We start from the raw sequence: 22,101 nt of genomic DNA on the forward strand, positions 1-22,101 counted from the left end.
TCTGGCTGTGTAGTGTCTAATTCCAATCAATGCCAAAACAATCAGAGGGTTTGCAGTGGGATGGATGGGGAGTGAGAGCTTGAGGCCAGCCCTATGCAGAGAGTGACAGGCCAGACAGGGCAGATGGGTGAAACTGGTGAGCAGAGCTGCCTTCGCATACATCATCGGCTCGCCAGCACATTCATCTTATAATTAATGCTTTTCAATTAGAGAGCAATTATTAAGAGACTCTAGGTCATTTTCTGGTGGGGAAAAATGAAGGAACTGTGGCACAAACTTGGAAACAAACAGCGCAGCCACTATAATGAAGCCTACTCATGTATATACACACATACACACATGCAAATTGTGTTTGGTTTGCCTTACCTATTACTCTGAGCTCTGCATTTGAGTAGACTTCTCCATGCTTGTTTCCAGCCACACACTGGTACATCCCCACGTCGGCCAGGGTCAACCGACTGATTGACAATGCCCCATTTCCCACCTGTACGCGCTCCTGCAAATACAGAGATGTACAGTAAGACTTATTCCCATTTCTAATTTGCATAAAAGCACCCAGCCAGCATGCCAGTGAATTATGGTTTGGATGTGACGGACATGGCAATAAATCTAGGTTTTCATCCCTAATGGAGGAAAAGGGTTGGGTGGAGGGAGGCAGGCGAGCAGAAAATGACCCTAATCAATCTGCATGTTTATGAGAGTGAAATAAAACCATGGCCTATTTATATCTCTGGTTTGCACCACAGGGTCCGTTTCCCCCTAGGAAGCCAAAGGAGGGGATGAAAATGAAAGGAATATTTTAACATCAGAGGTATACTGCATCGTGAAAATTGGTTTCTTGATATGTATGCCGTATACATACCAAGCACTTAATACTGTAAGGTACACAGTAAAACCCCAGTGTAGCAAACGTGTCTCTGGATGGAACCCTCTACTTGGCTCAGGGAACAGTCTCTGTTTTGACTGCCCATCAAAGTTATCACAGCATAGATGGGGAGCATGCACTAAAAGCTTAGCACTTACTGCAGCCATTTCATCCTTGAGGGAAGTAATTTTTCTAAATTAAGGCACGTTAGGGTATCCCGTCTTCTCAGAGCACATGGAAATCAGAAACGGCTCATGGCATTGGTGCACATTTTTGCCCCAGGTTGCCCTTGATCTCCTGTGTTTTCTACATGCTCCCCCTTAATGTCATTAGAGCACATTTCCATACGTTTTTTTTTCCATGGCTCCAGACCGAGAGGATTAAGGTACTGTCACATGAAAAGAGAGGCTTTTCGCATTGAAACACCACCAGCTAATCCTATGTTTGAGCAGGTTGCTTCTAAACGTCCATAATGCTCAGTGGCTTTGGATGAGCAGGGCGAATATGCCTTCTGGCACTAAGAGGCAAATGATGGCGTATATCTGTCCGTGTGGAGAAAGGACTCAGTTTATGGCTGCTATTAATTAAGCATGACGTTCCTCTTTAATCAGCAGTTTCTCATGTGGGTACCTAGGGGGACCATCTGTACGCCTTATGCTGAATGAAAATGATTGGCAATGTCACTGCCAACAAGACCAGGCCCCTTTATTTGATGTATGTAGCAGGGCTTCATGAAGTTCAACAATTGATGTTGTAAACAAACAACTGATGTAATGGTTTCAAAAACACACTCTACTGTGTTTGGTGACTACCCTGCTAGTAGTGCAGCTGTGAGAAGTACAAAATAACTTATATACTCTGCATGCTGCAGAGTAATAATGAATGCGGAGGTAGACTATCCCTCTCAATATAATGCATGCACAAAACTAAACCCTTCAATTAACCTGCGGTAATATCATAGCCTTAATGAGAAAAGTCTATTGATTTCCTGTAATTTCTTTTTATACTACTGACCTTTACTCATCAGACTGATGGAGCTGCACTGGTTAATAGTGACATTTCATCCAGTTTAACACCTCTGCAGATTATTCTGCTTATTCAAGTGTATTAATTATTCTTAATTAATCTTGTCTCATTTATAGAAATTCTAGTTCACAAGACATTACATCAATAACATGTCCGACCTTTTATCACAGGAACTCTCTAGGGCATCAGACACAGATGGCCGAATGATCTGTGCAGTGAAACTATAGATGTAAACTATGGTGTTAAAAAGTTTGGAAAAAAGCATTTTTGGGAGATAAACAGATGGGTTAACTTTGTTCTCTCAGAGAATTATTTCACCAACCAGCAAAACAAACTATTAGGCAGAACTTGTAAAGATTTTTAATAAAATGTGGTTCTATGGCTAGACAGATTGTTAATTATGCGCAGCTGAAAGCAACCCTAATCTGACTTTATGGGCAAAGGAGACCCTGCTGTTTGGAGCATTGCCTGTGGTAACAATAAAACAGGCTTCGCTCATTTCCACTCCATATATACCATCCAAGGTTTGATCGATACCCTCTGTTTTGTTTGTGGCCATTTTGTATAATGAAAAAAATTTACATAAAGTCTGTTTATTTATTACGTCCAAGCTGTGCCTGAGTGCTTACCATCAATCTCTTACAAATAACCTGGCCACGTAACACCAGGGATCACTCTAAGCTATGTCGAATCCTATTTCCCAAATGCCATAATGAATACTGTCTTCCAACTACAGAACTTGTATCGCTAATAAAATGAGTTGAACAAATAAGTAGGTTGTAGACTGAAACTCTTTAGTCAATGCAAAATACTGTAAGTGGTGTTGAGCTCCTCTTGGTGTCGCAGGTATGGGGAATCAGAGAAGGGGACTACATAGTGTGTTTGTAAGACTCTCCCTCTTCCTCTTTGGTGGTACAGGATTAATGGCTGCACTCTAAAAGAGAGATTCACGAGAAGATTATAGTGGCTCTTACATCATCCTGCTTTCAAGGCTTCCATAAAATTGTTGCCTTGTTTGCAACTTAAGTCTTTTAACGAGCCAACACAAAGTATACGTTTGAGGATGTTCAACATCCTTTCAGAGATCCTTTATAAACAGTTATAGTTGATGTAGACTCGTTTTTTTTTCATCCCCATCCTGGAGCCTTATATAACAGTTTGAAGTACATGATATATTTCTCCATATCACACTTGTTACAGCCGCAAATCCAATTCTGCAACATTTTGAGTGAACCTTATATAAATGAGAAATTCACAGCAATTCAGTACCTGTGGCTCACATATTGCTACATAAACGTACTTTTGGAGAGCCGCACTTTCACAACCTTTTGTAAGAAACTCACCTCAACAGGCTCTATATTTTCTCCATTCTTCATCCACCTATAGGAGGGCTTGGGTTTCCCAGTTGCTTTACACTCCCACACCAAGGAGTCGTCAATAGGCTTCTGCACGTCCTGGGGTTTCTCAATGAGGTGTGGAGGGGCTGCAGAATGAACAACAATCACACTTAGTTGAGCGTGAGCATGAAGTGTATGTGAACCTACTATAATGGCCATTAAGATTGGCTTCCTTGAATTAGTTATTTGTATTTTTGCTCAACACGATTGTGTCCCCCATATGTTGGGGCAGAGAAATGATCCCACAATTGTGTCCATGAATGGTACCATAAAATACTTTGATGATAATTGGATTATAACATTGAATCTTTGTACAGGGTGAGACTTGTTAACTGTCCAGTAATCCGAGCCTAACAGCGGTGGTCCATAAATATAGAAAACCCTTAACTCTCTGCAGCGGAGAGAGAATGTGCCTAGTAACTGGTCACTACCCCTAAACTATCATGGGACGTTTTGACAATCACACATCATGACCTTATCTACCTTGGTCTCAAGACAACAGGATTTTATGGCTGGGACAGGATAATAAGGGATAGTTTGCCTCAAACGAGTTCAGTCAACAACTTTCAAGAGAGCGACTAGGCAGTTCTTCAATCGAAAGCCTTAACATACAACACATTTAGCCTAAAAGGATGACATTGACTCTAACACTTATTGGTGTAATGTGAATGTGTCAACGACATTAAGGTGGATGTTTTCACCCATCAGGCTTTACACAATGTTAGTAAAGGGCTGATTTAGAGAGGGGATGATTAACTGTTAACACTTTGACACGGGGCACTCAGCCATTGCATAAAATGCAACAAGAAAACGTGATGCTAACATGGGTGTGGTGGCTCCTAGCCATTAGGCACATCATCATTTAAACACAAAATGTGTGTTGTTTAGCATACAGTCTCTCGTGCATAGGGCACTTTATTTATTCCCACTGAATTTAGTCACCCCCCAGTTGTTGGCGCTCTGTTTATCAATGCAACTAGTGAGATTTACAATCTGAAAAGCTATACATGCTCTGGATGATGTGTAGGTCAATCTACTATCATCTTATATCACACAAGGCTATTGTCAGGACAAGAGTAATGGCAGACTGTGCATTTCCATTACACAGGCCGACCTAATACCGCACTCAAGGACTGACCTTTGAGGTGACTTCTCCGTAATAGTACATACAAATCCTGATCTAATTGGCTTCTGCATCAGCTTTACCTCCACATGATATAAGATGAAAGAGTGGGAAATCAAATAGAAATTGCAAATGTATCCCTATAGCACCTCTGTGAACTAAATCTGATGAGATGTGTGTTTTGTGTATTTCTGTGCATATGTGTATGTGATACAGTCAGGAAGAGAGCCTTCCTCCCTTTCTTACTCTATGGGAGTGAGAGAGAGAGAGAGAGAGAGAGAGAGAGAGAGAGAGAGAGAGAGAGAGAGAGAGAGAGAGTGTGAGAGAGTGAGAGAGAGAGAGGGGAGGGGGGGCTTGTGTTTGTGTGTTTGTATGTGTATGTGTATGTGTCTAGGTATTACTAATGCATGTGTGTGTGTGTGTGTGTGTGTGTGTGTTTGATGGAAGTGCCACCAGAGGAGATAGGTGAGCTGTCCTCCATTATCACCAGTCATTTAGCATCACATCCATTCCACTGCAATCTTCTAGAAGAGCCTAGTGGGCCTGCTCCACCTCTCAGGACCCTATTGTTGTTGTTTCCTCGCCCCTCTGTCGAGGCCGCTCCCTTCATCCCTCACCCACTGTGAACGTATCGACTCTCAGTCACCACTCACCAAATGAGACCGGGCAGCCCATCTCTGGCTGCATCTCAGGTCTCTCAAATCAGCCAGAGCTAATGCTAAGAGGTAGATGGATGTGATGGGATAGAGGAACAGACCTGCATTATAAATGCACTGATAAGTTAAGCAGATGCATTTATATCCCTTGTGTAGTCTTAACATTCTGTATGCTTTCCCTTGTTTGTAGGAAACATTTCAATAATCAAATTTCAAGTTGAAAAAAATAATTTTGTGGGTTGTCTCTGCTGTAAAATACAGTCATACAGTCTGCATGCATTCGTTTAAACCAAAAGCAGTATCAAAACAATATCCTCCTTTTAGAAGATAAAAGCTAATGCACTGCATTTGTTGCTTTTAGTCATATAAAAGTGTGATTATTATTCACACCTTGATGCCTTAAAAAATACAAAATGCCACTAAAAACATTAGCATATACGTGATAATGATTACAATACATGAAACAGCGGTGTTAAATAATATTTTCCTTCTCTTATTAACAGGAAGTCCATTCTTCAAAGCTCTATGCCTGCAGGTTGCAGTGATGTACACCAGATACACTTATCGATTTACTTATTTCCACACACTGCTGACAAATGTCTCAAAGGCTTAATTCCAAGGGACTTCAAAATAAGATTACAGATTTTTATCGCTTGGCAGACAGAGAGAGAGGAAGGGGGGTGAAGCCACATCAAAAGAGACTAGAACAGCAGCTAATACAGACAAACCAGCCCCTGTGGCTCACAGGACGAGCAACATGGCTGTTGGGTTTTATGACGTAAAGGTGCCATGAGCGTTATAAATAATGGCAAATTGTTTAATACACAGAATGAGTTACTTGTGACAGCTGTCAGAGTCTGACTTATGCCCCGCAGGGCAGAAAACCAATTGAGGGAAAAGGCAGTTAAAGTTTGAAAAAACAAATAAAGATATCATAAATATTTAGTTGCAGAAATAGATTAAGTGTACTGTATGTGAATATGTCTGTTTGAATGAATCACTTGAGTCCTGAGTAACTTTATCAACTAGTTAGCTACAATATATTCTTCCCCTCAGTATTTCATGTACACAAACAAAACATTTCACCTCAACTTTCAACAAGGGAACAGGTTCCTTCTATCAATGCAGAAAATAAACTATGAAACAACAAGTCTAATAAAACATTCAGGGAGCCCAATGAGCTATTCTTGTAAATGGGTCATTAGGTATACAGCAGAGAAAAATTCCAGAAGGGAGAAATAAATCCCTGTGGTAAGAATAGCCTACAGGTACTTACTTGGAGGATGTCTTGTATGAACAATGCCATCACATGACTACCACCAGAACAACAGAGGGTCAGGACCCTCCTTTTGAAAGTCCAGAATAAATGTGACTACAGAAATAGAAATACCTCAGAGTGGCTCTCATAGAGCTTCTACCCCCTGTACATGCTTCCATCATAACCCAAAAACATTCCACCACTGGAATAACAACAAACAATCAAAGCAGAACTGTCCAGAACTGGGAAGACAAAGGATCTGAATTACCAAGGCGTGATTTGGGGAATGTCTTATCAAGCACAAGGCAAAGTTCAATATCAGAATTAAGTAAAGTTATCAACCGTAGCAATGACTGAATAGACTGTCTTAAATTTAGTCCATCCAGATACTGTACTGGAGATGATGTCTGCGGCATATGTGCCTCTGGTCTAAGTATAGTACATTTAACAGCTTTGATCTCCAGTCAAGTTGGATGTCAATCATTGTGCCATCTGGTGAAACCCAATACAAGGCTCATGAACAAGGTCACATCCAAGGGCTCTGCCTCATCCACATCATTCCTTTAATCTGGATCAAAATATCAGTGGCCTCGTGCCTGACAGCCTCTAATCGCTCAGATGTGCTCTTAAAACAAGGCTCCTCATGCGAAGTGAAGGAGCCACTGTTCATTAACATGGACTGTGTTTTAAGACCAGTTACTGTAGGTCTGCCTTTGATGTCTCTCAGTCTGAGCAACTCTGGCACATGTAGCTTTCTCTGGTCAAATATTAATGTACTCCTCGATCACCTACCGTAGAAAGAGAGCTTTCCTCTCACACTGTTCCTCCCCCTGGGGTTTTCCGCCTCGCACTCATATGTTCCTGCATCTTCCTGCTGGAAATATGGGATTTCCAAGACACCGCTGGCTTTCCTCACGTCTACTTTTCTGGAAAAGGGAACTCCGTCTACTCTCCTCCAGTTTATAGTGGGGGCAGGGCTGGTTGGAAGAAAATCAACAAACAAGACAAGATCATTAGTACTGTATATGAAGTATATACTATACCTCGGTTATTTGAATACACTTGGAATAAATGGTTCATCTGCTGAACTAGCAATGATCTCTGAGAACCTCAGCGCACACTCTGTAATGAGATTCTCAGATGAACATCCCAGCCTGAAACTAAGAAGGGTTTGAGGCAAAAATGTAAACATGAAAAGTATCCCGCTGTTTGTTTAGAATAAACACATTTATTTTTCACGTTTCATGTCTTTGAGTCCCTGTTAAGTCAAACACAGATGCTTTAAATTCTACAGCATACTTACTTTCCAAGAGCAAAACACTCCAGCTTTACAGTAGATCCCTTGGCTACATGGACTACTTCTGGAAACTGAACTTCAATCTTTGGCTCATATTCACCCATCACACCTAAGAAGGGAAAGCCACAGTGTAGAAAGAGATGAAAGCAAATAAAAAATGTGATGTACATTATGCCTACTGTCGTGTCCTGTACTGTAATTGATAACAGTGCCACAGGTAACAAGTGGCTCCATGCAAACGCGAGTCTCTGGTTCAACTCAGTTCACTCATTCCATAGGCTCTGCTCACACACTGCAGTTGCTTTTATCTGAAATCCAGTCTTGAGGTTTCCTGACACAACCAGCTTTTCAGGTGGAAGAAACAGACAGATTTTGTCTTGTTTCATTTGGTGGTGAGACATGTGTTATTTGGATGATCCCCACTGTATGATAGCTAAATCAGATCCTTATCACCATGGACTAGTGCTTTTGGTTACCCATGGCACTAAAGCCCATGGTAAATTAGACAGGTGTAAGACCGTAACCTTTTATAGAGGACATGAGCTAAATGTGACCAGTGACAACGGGGTTGGTAATTAGAGTCTACATGTCACATTGATGTATGGTTGTAGATATCTGGTTTGATTGTTTTGGTTGAAAACTGAACTATCTAAAAATAAGACATATTCTTTTTGATTTGTTGAAAAGCATCAAAAACATTTATATTGTGCACATTGTAACTTACTAAATAGAGATGTGTTTTAGGGACCCATCTCTATGAGGATTAATCTCCTAAAACCGTAAAACCCTAAGCCACTAGCATCTGTTGTGCATAACCAGACTACATAACCAATGGCATCTCAGACTGATTGGGACATCTGGAAAATTGGTACGCCTGGAAAAAAATATTTAAAATATTTAGCAATACCACCAGTGGCAACAGTCCTGTTAGCTCCCACTTCACACATGAGGGAGTTGACTGTGGCAATTCTATAAAGGGATAAATCATTCATGCACATCACAGTTCAGTGTCCATAATGTTGGGAGCAGCAGGGAAAGCTAGAAAAAAATAAAAAATAATTAGTGAACGAATATCCATCTTTCTGGGACAAGAATGCTAACATGTAGATCACAGAGAGACATGTGACCTTTCCATAGAGGCTTTGATAAGGCCAGCCTAAAGCATAAAAAAATGGAGTTTCTGAAATTAGCAAAGAAAAAAACATTTGCATTTCATTGGTATTCTTTAAAAACACTTGGCCTACTTCAACTATTTAATTTACAAATACGTATTTTTCATGGGCCTAAAGCCACCCTTTCATTCTGGTTGTTCATACCTAATTTCTATTAATAAGTCTAACCTTTATCGAATGCCATATGTACAATGAGCTACAAAATGCCATTTGTAACATTTGTTACAAAGTGTCCTCCATCTTTTGCAAGAAATGCTGGGACATGGAAAAACATGTTCTTTTCTGAACAGGCTCCGTTCAGAGTGACCCCTTTTTGCCAGCAGCTAGTGTGTTCTTTGTTTCATCCAACTGTCACCAACCAAACCAAATTAAAGACACATTGACTAATAGGCATTAACAGGCAAATACACAAACACACACAGACACCTGGCTCGATGTGGTCCTGTGTGTGTATATGTATGTGTCTGTGTGTATGTATGTGTCACACACAGACACATACATACACACAGACACATACATATACACACACAGACACATACATACACACAGACACATACATATACACACACAGGACCACATCGAGCCAGGTCTTACCATCACTGCGTAGCACTAGTGGAGTGGGTGGGCCCTGCACGCGGGTCTTTGTGACAGTATTGGTAACCACACAGGTGTAGTTTCCCACATCAGAAGGTTCCACTTTAGCGATGTACAGATTCCCTGTCTCCTGGGAGATGAAGCGTCGTGTGTCCTGCTCCACAAATGATGGGTACTCATTAAAAATCCAGGAAAACATCAGATCTGGAAAAAAAGGACAAGTGTCTCAGATCAAATAAACACCAGACTACATGCATGTTAAAGGTCAGTAAGATTATGTACATCATCAAAATATCATTAGGCCATAACCAGGTTTTGGCAGGTGGGTTTGTAAGGATTGGGTCGTGGGTTGAATACATTTGTTAGTGTTGCAGTTATGTGGTGTTTTGTGCATCCTCCTTCTCCTAAGGGTAGCAGAACTACCACTGAGTTTCGTGCCAAGGTGAAAATTAATGATGGCCAGAGTCTGTGATAGGTTACAAAGCTGTGTAATTATCTGAACAAATTTCAGCACAATATTATTCATGTGAAAGAATATTAGGAAATTTACCAGAATGTGATGTTCTTCTATTACATCTATTACAACTAGCATGACAGGGTTTGGAGAACACTCTATAAATATTATGACTTTAATAACCATAAACCAAAAACTTTTACAAAACAGAATAAGGAACTTAAGTTGAAGTCATTCCACACAGTCCTTTTAAAGACATTGTATGCTGTTATTCAGTTCTCCAGTCCTCTCCACTTACAGACACATACTATTTCCCTGCTGAGCCTAATCAAACCCATTCTCTTGTTAGCAGGCTGGTAATTAAACAAAACAGGTCTTGGAGGATTCTTACCCTAGCCTCTTTAACTGCCTGGTCATTTATCACAGTGTGTTTCCATCCATGCCACAGCTTGTTCCCTGATACAAGCATGTACATGACACATTACAGTCAGCCAATCTTTCTGTGTGTGTGTCTGTGTGTGTTGAGTGTAGATGGGGTTGGCTCAGGAGCAGACCAGAGGGAGAAGGAACACTCCACAGCAGGACAAGACATGTTTGTGCCTGTTTTCTCCCCAATGCTTTGGAGCTGTGACCTGTCCCTGCCCATGTTTACAGCTGACACGCCTCTACATGGTGACTGCCTATGTCGACAGTGGAATAAAAGTGAAGAATTTAATTGTAAAGAAAGATTTTAGACATCCAGTCCACACATTTGGCACACTGTTTTGTTCGTGCAACAGCAGCATCGCAACAGCATCATTCAGTTTATAGGGTTTGAATTAATCCAGACAATGTCTAACACTACATGTATCACTATTGGAATTTTATGAAGCAGATTTCATATCAAGTGATTTTTCTTTAATCCAAAATATACAAACAGAGAGCATAAGGAGTCATACCACAATTAAACAATTTCTTTACTCAACCATTTTTATAGTCCAAAATTCCTCTTATAATAAGGTGAGATTATATATGTTAGCAAACTAATACATCCTCCATAGTGTGGGCACATCTTCTAGGCCATTGCTAAAAGATGATAACGTTTGACGGGAGAAGAGTTTTCACTTTGAAGTGTCCCCGGAGAGGAATGTCAGATGCTGAAAAAATATAGCCCAGTGTGTGCTTAGACTGCTGGGGTTGCAAAATGCTTCTGAGAAGTCACCATGAAATGAAAAGATCTGCAAAACATAGAGACCTGTAAGTGTATCCTCAACTATTTGTGATGATACAAAAAACATGTATCAAGAGAATGACACAAGTAACTCTGTTGATAAATATACTTTCTAACTAAATGTTTTTCCCATCACAAAGATAGTCAACATTCTGAATTCAGAGTGCCATGACTTTCTGTATTGTCCCATTCAAATACATCCAGTTTAAGGAAGTAGGAAATTCAATTTCTACACATAATTTCCCCCAAAAAATTCATTTGTATCCTTTTTAAAGTTGATTATTAATAATAGTATTTCCCTCAATGCATATCACAGAACGGTGATGGTGACAACTGTTTGAAATTGCTTACACAAGCATTCCCCATGTGCTGTATCTATTAGTGTCATTGTTGGGAGGCAACAATTAAAAGCCAGCCTCTTGGCTTGTTCAAGGCTGCAAACATGATTAATTTCTATACACTGTTGGATGGCAATTTCTTCTTTAGAGCTAACCCAGTGGCTGAATCCCTTGGGATTCACAGGGAATAATTATGACAATGGTGAACAACAAGAGTAAAGTAGGTCTGCTTCAACACACTAAACAAGCTATCCATCAATAGCAAGAGAGCACCATATTAGTGAATTCCTTACTATAGTAGCCTATATAGGATTCATAATATGCAGGGCTGGGAAGGGTGGCATATTAACGCACTGCACTGTCAGTGTACTGCTTCCAATTAATATTATGTGTCTGTCTGATCATCTGGTGTTAATAATACATGTAATGCTCTCTCTGACAACAATATGCATTTTTAATTACAAAGCTACAAAGCAAAAGCACCAAGGCATGCTGAGAACGATAAACAAACATAAAACAAAAAGGTTCCTAATAGTCCTCTTCAACGTGTAATAATGATCAGATGACTGAGCTAGCAGAGTGGCATTACAAGGGACGAGGAGGAGATGTTTCTGGGCAAAGACATGGGAGGGGTGGGGGGTCAGTTTCAAGATCTTATCTCTCTCTCTCTGCCTTTCCTCTTCTCTTCAAGTTTGTTTCCGTTTTGAGAGGATGGCCCATGAGACCAAGCTGAGTGTCAAGATGCAAAATGAGTCACGTTACAAATCATATTGAGAGAACTAGTGTCACCTCCAGTTAAACTCAATCATAATCTGCAGACTAGTTAAACTAGCAGCATTCAAGACACTGCCTCTCTGTGCTGGAAAAACGAAATTTCACACAGCTTCCCTTAGAAAACACCACCCTCAGAAAACACCACTCCCTCAGTACTGCCACTCCAATTGTGCTACAACGGGAAGCGTTCCCAAGTCTGCTCCGGGCTCTGAGAATCCTCCTCCCGTTACTTTACAGGACCAGACATAATGCACATGCTCTATGTTCTCAAAGCCTGGGGTCATAGAAAATAAAAACAGGAAGGACACACTATACTTTTCTATTTTTGGTGGGTATGTACTCAAGTGATTTCAGTCTTGAGTGCCCTTAAAACATCCCTCTCCATTATGAAATGGAGGTCAGCTGCATTAGGACTAAACACAATAATTGAGTAATACAAAGACTAATGGTAGGTCACACAGACAGCCTATTAATGCGGTGAGGTTTGAAGGAGAGCAAAAGTGACAACCTCTCAGCTCTTCTGGCTTCTCTGTGTGAGATTGTAGTGGAAGCTATGCATTTCTGGAAACAGAACCAACCAAGTACCACCAAGGGTATTAGAATCCCCTTTCTAAAATATAATTTTAACACTAATGTTAGCGGGTCATGGGTGTGTGCCTTCTCCATCTAATGTATTCTGTTATAATTACGCACAGCCCCGTCAAGCTCACGAACCAGGAGCAGTGGCCTGTCACATCTAAGCTGCATGGGTGGAGGCAGCTCCTTGCTTCTAGCCCGGCCTGTGTGTCTGTGTCTGGCATGGCAGTGTGTGTCATCCCTGATCTGCACTCAGCCCTGTCTCCTCATTCTGTTTGCCCACTGCAAGCAGGGGAGGGACGGGGACTCTGTGTACACAGAAATAAATACAAACATTTTGCACCTTTCAGATATAGTGAATCCATTGCCTTTATGGCTTCACAGTAGTTGCTCAAATCAACAGTCGGTTTATGTGAACCTCTGGGCATAACACATGCTTCTACTGCTGAAGGCTGCTGTGTAACTGTGCGTACTGTATGAAGTTAGGATTTGTGCTAAATACACCTTAATCCTCACTCTGTACTGTACTTCCAACAATGTGGCTCACTTCCTCACCCAATAAGGCTGAAAACAAATCAAGTGAAAGGGACTGAGGCATACAGAACCTAACTATGTGTTTATGCCCAAGGGACAAAAAAAAATGGTATTCAGGTTGCAACCTCGCTTTATTGTCTGCCACCTCAGAGCGACTACAAGAAGGCAATCACTGGAACAGCGGAAAATGTGTCCACAAGCCCTTTAGTTTCAATGTATGATTAAGATTTTGACTCCTCCAGTCTCCTTTTTGTAAGAACTAATTTAGGCTACCTTGTCAACATCTCCTTTCACCGCAGACACACAAGGTCAAGCTATTGAAACAAGAAGGACTCTGAGTTCAAAAGCACATTATAAAAGAGTAGAGAGTGAATAAAAAAGAAAACATTACAGTGAGCCATAGAAATATCCATTCAATGGTTATATTGTGCCATACTAATATAGCCAGACAGCTAAATCTATACCAATAATTTTGCCTTTGTAGCTGACTAATTATTACACAGTAAAAGAAAAATTGCAATTATTTTGGGGGAAATTGTTTATGATCGCTCACACACAAAACAAAATGACACAAATGAAGTGATGGTTTAAAAGTAAGGGTATATAGATGTCTTTGTGCAAATAACAATTCCACCACTCCTAACACTACATAGAAGTATAATTACATTTACATTTACATTTATGCATTTAGCAGACGCTTTTATCCAAAGCGACTTCCAAGAGAGAGAGAGAGATAATTCTCTTGAACATTTAATATAGTCAACTATGGTGTAACTATGCTGTATCAAGAATTACAGTGAGGGGTCCAGGCTGCTTCTTGTGTATTGAGTTAGGAAGCTGTCTTGTTTTTTTAGATTGTTATTTTCTCTTTGCACAGCCGGTGACAGTATATTCCTCCAGGGATGAAATCCCCACTGGCATTGAGGGATTTGTGTTTATGTACTGGGGCAAGGGAGCCTGGGGGACATGACGTGTGACTGAGGTCCAGCAGAGAGGAACGAGGTGCTTACACACTGCCAACTAGATGGCAGGAGAAAGAACCTGGCATTACACTAGCACACACGCACAGCATGCAAGCATGTAGAACACACACACAAAACCACACACTCAACATAGAACATGAGATGCTTTAGAAGCATCTGTCATTTAAGTTCTTTGCTAGCCTGATTAATGTGTGAATCATTTCAAGAATGTACAATTTGCGTTCCCACCTGCACACTCACCCACGCACCCTTTCATGGCAGTGATCTGCATGTGTTTCTTGTTCATGATAGTTCAGTTTCTTGGAAGCCACAAATCTGGTGTTGTTTATCCTCATATTGGTTTTCACTTAGAGAAGATGTTTTCAATATAACTGGAGACAGAAGTTTTCAAATTTTAAAAGTGTGTTTTATGTACTTCTTCGTAAATTTATATATTTGTTTTGGTGGAAATGTGAAAGTGTGTGTCCTCTATAATGTAGCCATTTGGAGTATAAAATATGTCTGAGTACAGTATTAAGTGAACAACTCTGAGGTTATTTATGGAGATTATAAATATCTGCCATCCACTAATCAGATTATAACAGTAAAATCACTGACAGCAATATTTTTTTTTCACACCATGAACACTATTGGTAAACATTCTGTTGGTATTTGTTTGAATATCATCATACTGTTTTTCTCTTTACACTCACTCACACACACATCCACACACACCCACATATACCCCAAATCACCTTTTTTTTCAACACACTATTATTATTATTGGACACATACACCCCCAATCGCCCCACACTATTCCTTGCTTTTGTAGGCCATTTACATCTCAATCTGCATGCTTATGCACACTGTTCATGCATCAGGCAGCAGGGGGAACTTCTGGACAGCTGTCTGCTCTATATGATGTGTCCCTTGACAGTCACTCCTGCACAGAGTGTCCTCAACTCCACCGTCCATCGTTAGGCCCACCAACATATGGTAATGAATAAGGATGTGCTGGGTGGTTCATCTAACATAGCACCACCCAGATGCATCTTCTGATTGAGATACAGTACTTGTGAGGTAGGTGTCTAGGGTGGCATGGCACATTGTTGCTATCAGTGCTTGTCATTGGGGGATACCATCATTAGATAGCGGGACACCATCTAATGATGACAGTACAGCAATTGAGAGCCACCTTTTATAATGGCTAAGTAATGACGCAAAAACAGTTTGATCATATTTCGTGAAGTTATTTCTAGGTGTTCCAGATCTATTCATAGGCTATATCTGCATGACTTGACACTACCTAGTGTCGGAAATAAGGGCATTGAATGAATCTTCAGTAGCGCTGTGCCTGTAGAACTTAGGACAAGAATGGCTACTCTTAACAGACAGTAATCACAGTAGGCAGTAGCTTTTACATAAAGTGATAGGGGAAGCAGAATTATATGAATTGTGTGTAATAAAGCTACACATTTTTTGCAGTGGAAAGTTTGGTAGTTTTGGAGTGAAGAGGTACAGTTGCCTTGAAGTCCATGTATCCAAGGTTCCAAATTAGCTAAAATAATTTATGTATTTTCCACCCAACGACTGTTCCAGGTAACCCCAGATGTGTGTGTAAAAAACCCAGATGCATTCAAGCAAATAATGACAAGGTGACATGGCAACATCTGACAAGGTATCATGCTTCAAATTGGTGCTATTCATCTGGTTAGATGTAACTCAATGGATCATTTTATCCTGTACTGTATATCTGTCTGACCCTATCTTGGTTTATTAAAACTAAGACATGAGCTGCAAAACTACACACCATGTGCCACAATACTTTCTGTTCCTGTATAGGTATTTGTCCCAAACCAACATACTCTCCAGAAGTAAAATCCAGATAGACCACAAATCTTTTGCAAAGGAATGTATCATGGTTGAGGTGCTACTGTATGAAGTGAACAAGATAAAACAGGTGTTACATTTAAGAACTCCTCAACAAGAGATGGAAATAATGTACCACATGGGATGTATCTGCCATACAAACCCAAAGTGAGAAGCTAGAGGGAAGTCTGAGGGAAAGTTGAATGTATGAGCAGATTTGTAGAAAGATATTCATGAAGGGTTTTCTTACCTCCGGAGTGCGATGGAGGTCCACACAGGAGAACCACACCCTGTCCCTCACGCACTAACACAGAGCTTCTTCTGTGCATCTTGAAATTTTCCAAGTCTGAAAAAGAATACACCCAATTTAAACTCCTGACAGATATGAAACTAGGCCCTTTTGATCAAAGGTAAAACCAGTGCAGTGCCAACAAAACTATGTCAATGCATTACAGACAACTCAAAAGACAATAACACTTAAACATTATTGATTAAAAAAATCTCAAATGTGAAAAAGAATACAGATTTGGAGAGATGGGATCTTAAGATATATATATAATGTAGCAATGTCTGCTTTGCAATCCCCTTTGCTACTGTAGCCAGATGGATCTTTGTATAGGTATTGCAGAAAACACATAAGTCTTCATGGATGAGCTTACTGAGATACCGCAGGTGTCTGCAGAGGTGGATGAATACATTGCCAACATGTCCATGCTTTTTATGATTAGCTTATCGGTAATTTGATTTACATAATACAAGACAATTAAAAAATATATGCATTTACTTTTATCACATTCTGCACATAGCACAAACTAGAAAAGCAAACTAGCTTAATTCTTCCTCTCTAAGGTCTCTGAGGTGTTTTGTCAGAAGGGTCAGAAACGAAAGAAAAACAACCAAAAAGAATAACGTTAAGTACAGTTGAATGCAATGTTAATTTGATTAGATTGATATAGCTGATTTTAGCGCACAAATGAAATCATTTAAAGGATTAATTAACTTCGCTCACTAATTTCCTTGATGTGTAAAATGCTCCATATTGTCAATTCACCTCAATAAAGATGGAGGAATGGAAGCTCTCATTGCAGGGCGGCTCAATATGAAGTCTAAAGCAGAGCAGAAACCAACTCACTTTGAAACTAGATTGCTGATTAGTTCTGCTCCAAGAGCAGATTTAAATGCAACATTACTGGGCTCACTGATTTATGAAGAAGACTATAAGGTCAGCTAATATATGTCATATTGGTTGTGGGACAAGTCTATTATGAGGCAGGCTTTAATTATTCCTTAAAACATAAATCTCCTCTTAACCCAGGAGCACTCTTTTACTAATATCTTTTGGATTTTCTTAAGCTCTGTTAAGAAAGGTAAATCTTTGAATTTTCCCTTAAATTACTATGAGATTTGCCAGTTGAGAGTCAATTACATGAACAAGTATCTACTGCACTTTTGCAATTTGAGAGATAGCAGTGAAACCAAAAACCAAAAAGGATATACTATACTCTTATGTCATAAAAAGTAAAAACGCATGAACATGTAAAGGTAGTAAACCGGTGCAGTAGTGGCAGAAGTGGCAGTAGTGTAGTATTCTGTGGGTTAACATCATTATTGTCAGTCGGTAAGGGCTGAATTTGAGCAGTGTAGACTACTGACGGCCAGGTAATCAAATACAGCTTGAATCAAGGACTTGCAAATGTCCTAGCCACACAGGCCCATGGGTGTGCTTTTGAGTCTTGGTCCAATACAGGAACCATGGCATAGCAACAAAAGCTTTTGAGTGGCATCATCCCTCACTTTCATCTCAAGGCAGGATAGTAGGTGAGATAAAAGCCCTAGAGAGACCCAGCAATTGTGAGTCTGAAGGAACAAAGTGAACTAGGCATTGGACATCTAAGGTCTTGAATTAATTCTAAAGTGTCTTTTTGACATCATTTTGGATTTAGATTAAAGCCGTTGTGATAACAAGACACACTGATCCAACTAAGTTATATTTTTGTCTCTGTTTTGATATTTGAATCAATTAACACACATAAATACACATCCATGCACGCACACACAAACATGCATGCACGCACACACATCTCAGTACACCACTCTCACTAGTCAAAAAAGAGCAAAAGAAGCATTGTTGCAAAACAGCCAGAAGAGCCCAACTGAATTTTTAGTACAGTATTGTAGCAGGGACAAAGATAAGGACTTGACCAAAAGCATGCTCCTCTGAGCACACACAGCTGTGCTTTTTTGGTTCAAAAGAAAGCATGAAAGCATGCAGTCAGCCTTTAAGGGGAATCTCAAATAATTTCACATCAAACTTGTGACAAAGAGAACAGCCTTGTGTGGTTTGGCATTGAATTGCAAAATAAAAGTCTTCAAACTGAAAAACATCTTTAGAATAGGTAGCTACTTTAACAAAAGAAAGGAGATCAGACTACACACTGCATAAGTCAATTGTAACCATGATTCATGATCATTTGAATAAGTAACTGATGATCTATCCAGAACCATTAGCATCCATTATTTTAAACCTGGGATGACACAGCAAACAATGATCCAGATTACCCTGATGATCACATCCCAGACATATGAGCATTTTAAATGCCAGCATGACTTATCATACTTCAACAAGGCTGCCCAACCATAACTATGTGATGCATTGCACCCACAGTCTCCCTTTGTCTTGCTGAGCTGGAAGGGTGGCAGAAGGAAGTGGGGAAAAATAAGCAAAATGAACTGTCGTACAGTTCTAATTGTTTCTCGTTTTTTTTAATAAATGTATTTGAACCTTTCTTTTTTGGCAATAGGCTCCTACTTTGTACTGTACTACTACTACTGTACTACATTGTACTACTGAGGACCTTCTTCCTTAACATCAGGCTGTGCATGCTACTGTAGTTATCCTTGACGGTCACATTGTGATTTGTTTGAAGGTTTCCAACTAGGGGTTCACTTTAACTTCCCTTGAACTCCAAAGAGGATGTTTCTTGACTGTTGCCTACAGAAGAGGCTCTTTTTTATACACTAAAGTTGACCTGTTAACTATGTACGTGAATCCCTAAGTTCAATCAAAAATGTAATATTTGAAAACCTCTCCATGGTATTTGTTCTATAAGAATCTAATTTGGTGACTAAATATTGTTTATTTAACACATTCTAAAACTGGTTGTTCCCATCCTTGATTGTGATTGGCTAAATCGCATTCCATGCCGTTGTAAAATCCAGCATAACCTCACAGGTTGTCCTCATAACATTCTTTAACATTCCATATTATTGCGCATCGAATATTTCAAATTGAAAAAGACGGCAAAGGTGTCCATCTGGCTGTTGCGTGGCAACAATTTATGTAGGAACTATACTTTGAAGTAGCGGAAGAATGACGGTTTATTATTAAACTATTTTGTTTCTAATTGTTTTTATTGATGAAACCATATCAAATATTTGTAGTAACAGTTTTAGAAAAGCAATAAGCCCCGCGAGTCCGTGTTTTACGCTGATTTTAGAACAGGTAAGGGGGTTTTCGGCACTCCGCTTTGCGTCGTGCCTAACAACTCCCCTTACCTGTTCTAAAATCAGCGTAAACCACGGCCTCTTGGGGCTTATTGCTTAATTCTACATGAATAGTAATTTTGTCAAATATTATTTCTGCTGTACCGTTTATAAAAAGCTATAGCTGGAAAAATATTGATTAGGGTTAGGGTTAGGGTTTACATAAACTCAAAGTTACTGTTCACTATACTGTTGCTACACACAATCCAGCAGCTAGAGAAGAGTCTTTTAGATGTATTTTCATTTAAACCAAGTATTCATGTTCATAGGTCTCAAATTCTACCCAATTAATACTAATATGTTCATGGGGCACAAATCTAGACCTTTGAAAGGAAATCAACAAAAGATCATTCTTTTGACATACTTAGAACCCGTGAAACATTCTGCAGGTCTACTAACTATATCCTTTTATTGACACAGATTTTCATTTCCAACGACAGCATAGTAACAAACCCCACTGTACCCGTGATTCAGATATTGGATATACAACCTATTCATCAGTATGAATCATGAGTGACCATATTTGAAATAATCACATATACAGAATCAATACAAATACTGATCAAGGGCAGCCTTTATTGAATGAGGAGGCCCTCTATCCATCAGTTATCCTTGCCTCAGGAAGTGGGCTGGACAGCAGCAAACTCCTCACAAGAAGAGGCACCATCCATCAAAAGTTAGGTAGAGGGAGGGGAATGCTGGATTATCTGGAACATTGCCACTCATGCAGTAACCTTGAAGACCTTGCTGACTACATAGAGTAACGCTCACAGAGAAATACAATTGTTACTCTGAGGAAATGCTAACTAAGGTGATATCCCTGGCTATCCCCCAAGACAACATTTCTCTAGACCAAAACATTGTTCATCTACTTAGACATGTTTTGATATCAACCCTGGTAATAATGCTCTTTCCATCACCAGTGACACGTGCAGTATCATACACATACGACTGAAATTACTTTAATGCAGCTACAGCTGGAAAATCTGTGTGGTACAGTCAGGATAGACAAATCCTAAAGTCTAAATGGCTCATGGAACTAATGATTAATCCACAAAACTAACATAGGATAAAATAAAAATGAAAGTTCCTGCACTAAATATAACAGAATTGGTGAAGGAAGGACAGATATATCTTTCTCATTTTGACAAACACACCATGTCACACATTTAATACAGTTGTTGATTAAAACATGAAAATATATATTGTATAACACCAATGTGCTCTGGAGAGATTATGAATGAGGAACATGATTAAGACACTATCAATATCTCTTTAATTAAAACGCTCACAACACCCAGAACTCAATTACTGAACAAGAATGCGGCTTTTGTCAGAGAACAGCAATGATTTGCATATGCCAATTACTCTAATTTCCTATAGGCCTAGATCTACTGACAAGACTTACCTTATCAATGCAATTATTTAACTTCATTCAGGAGAAATTTTTAAAACATACATTTTCAAAGTACATTCTTTGTCCCTGCTGTGTTATCTTTAGTTGCAAGGTCACTAGCACAGGGCATTTGCAATCACTATACAGCCAATTTTCATTCGTTTTTTTGTTACAAGAAAATGAAATTGATTGTTATAGAGTGTATTGTGATAGAGTAGCAATAAAGTACTTCATTAATTCAACCTGAACATGGGTAGAATGTTTTACTGATTCAGTTGTATGTGCTTCTGTAGATATTTATGATTTAGTCCTTTCAGAAATGTATGTGTCCATTCAGCAAACGTCAAACAAACTACAGCACCAACAACAACAAACAACAGAGCACCTTAACAGAATCACAGATCTACAAAGAACCTATCACTAAAGTGCTTTACATATTATAAGAAAGTGCAGCATCCTCACGCAAAATAATATGTAATCTTACATCCTTTAACAATTACATTGGCAAAGAAGTATGACATAGTATGATGTCAAATAACATGGCCACAAAATTGACAAGAATCAAATAGCCATGTTGTAAATTGCATGACATATTCTAATAATATCATCTGCCCTCTAAATTATTCTCTTGAAACTGTACCATTCAATCAGTGAGTGGAGTTCATTAAGCTATAGCAAGAGTAATAAAGAAGATGGATGACACCCGGTCACAGATGCATGCCCTTAGTATGTGACGACAACTGAAGACCGGTAAGGTCAGACCAAGACAATTGATGGAACTGTCACTGTGTCGGCCTATGTTGACAGTGGAGTTCCCCCACAGAATCGGATTGCTCCTACCTAGGGGTGACTCTGCTGTGCATGGCCTGGAGACAAAACAAATGGCCTGGGAGAGAGGCTACGGCCTTGCTCCAAACATCAGGAACCGGTATTCAATTTGCAGCAGCCACCTCTATTTCACTGTCAATGTTGTTACTTTTTTCAACATTAAATCCAAGAAAACCACTGAACAAACCCCAGAAAATAAGCAACAGTATATGTTTGAAAGTCTTCAAGA

The 22,101-nt window shown here is 39.6% G+C and overlaps 1 protein-coding gene across 3 annotated transcripts in view; it reads right to left on the reverse strand.

Annotated features, from left to right (window-relative positions):
• Positions 1–22,101, reverse strand: part of cntn4 (contactin 4) — a 67,563-nt gene that overhangs the window by 23,651 nt on the left and 21,811 nt on the right. For all 3 annotated transcript variants that reach the window (XM_047026245.1, XM_047026246.1, XM_047026247.1), the window contains 6 exons: positions 16,356–16,451; positions 9,389–9,592; positions 7,629–7,731; positions 7,118–7,302; positions 3,235–3,374; positions 367–496 (listed from right to left, as the gene is read on the reverse strand). In XM_047026245.1, the coding sequence (XP_046882201.1) occupies positions 367–496; positions 3,235–3,374; positions 7,118–7,302; positions 7,629–7,731; positions 9,389–9,592; positions 16,356–16,451 (858 nt within the window). The remainder of the gene's footprint in view (positions 1–366; positions 497–3,234; positions 3,375–7,117; positions 7,303–7,628; positions 7,732–9,388; positions 9,593–16,355; positions 16,452–22,101) is intronic.

The sequence above is a fragment of the Hypomesus transpacificus genome, chromosome 9 (assembly GCF_021917145.1).
Source record: "Hypomesus transpacificus isolate Combined female chromosome 9, fHypTra1, whole genome shotgun sequence".
Classification (NCBI taxonomy): Eukaryota; Metazoa; Chordata; class Actinopteri; order Osmeriformes; family Osmeridae; genus Hypomesus; species Hypomesus transpacificus.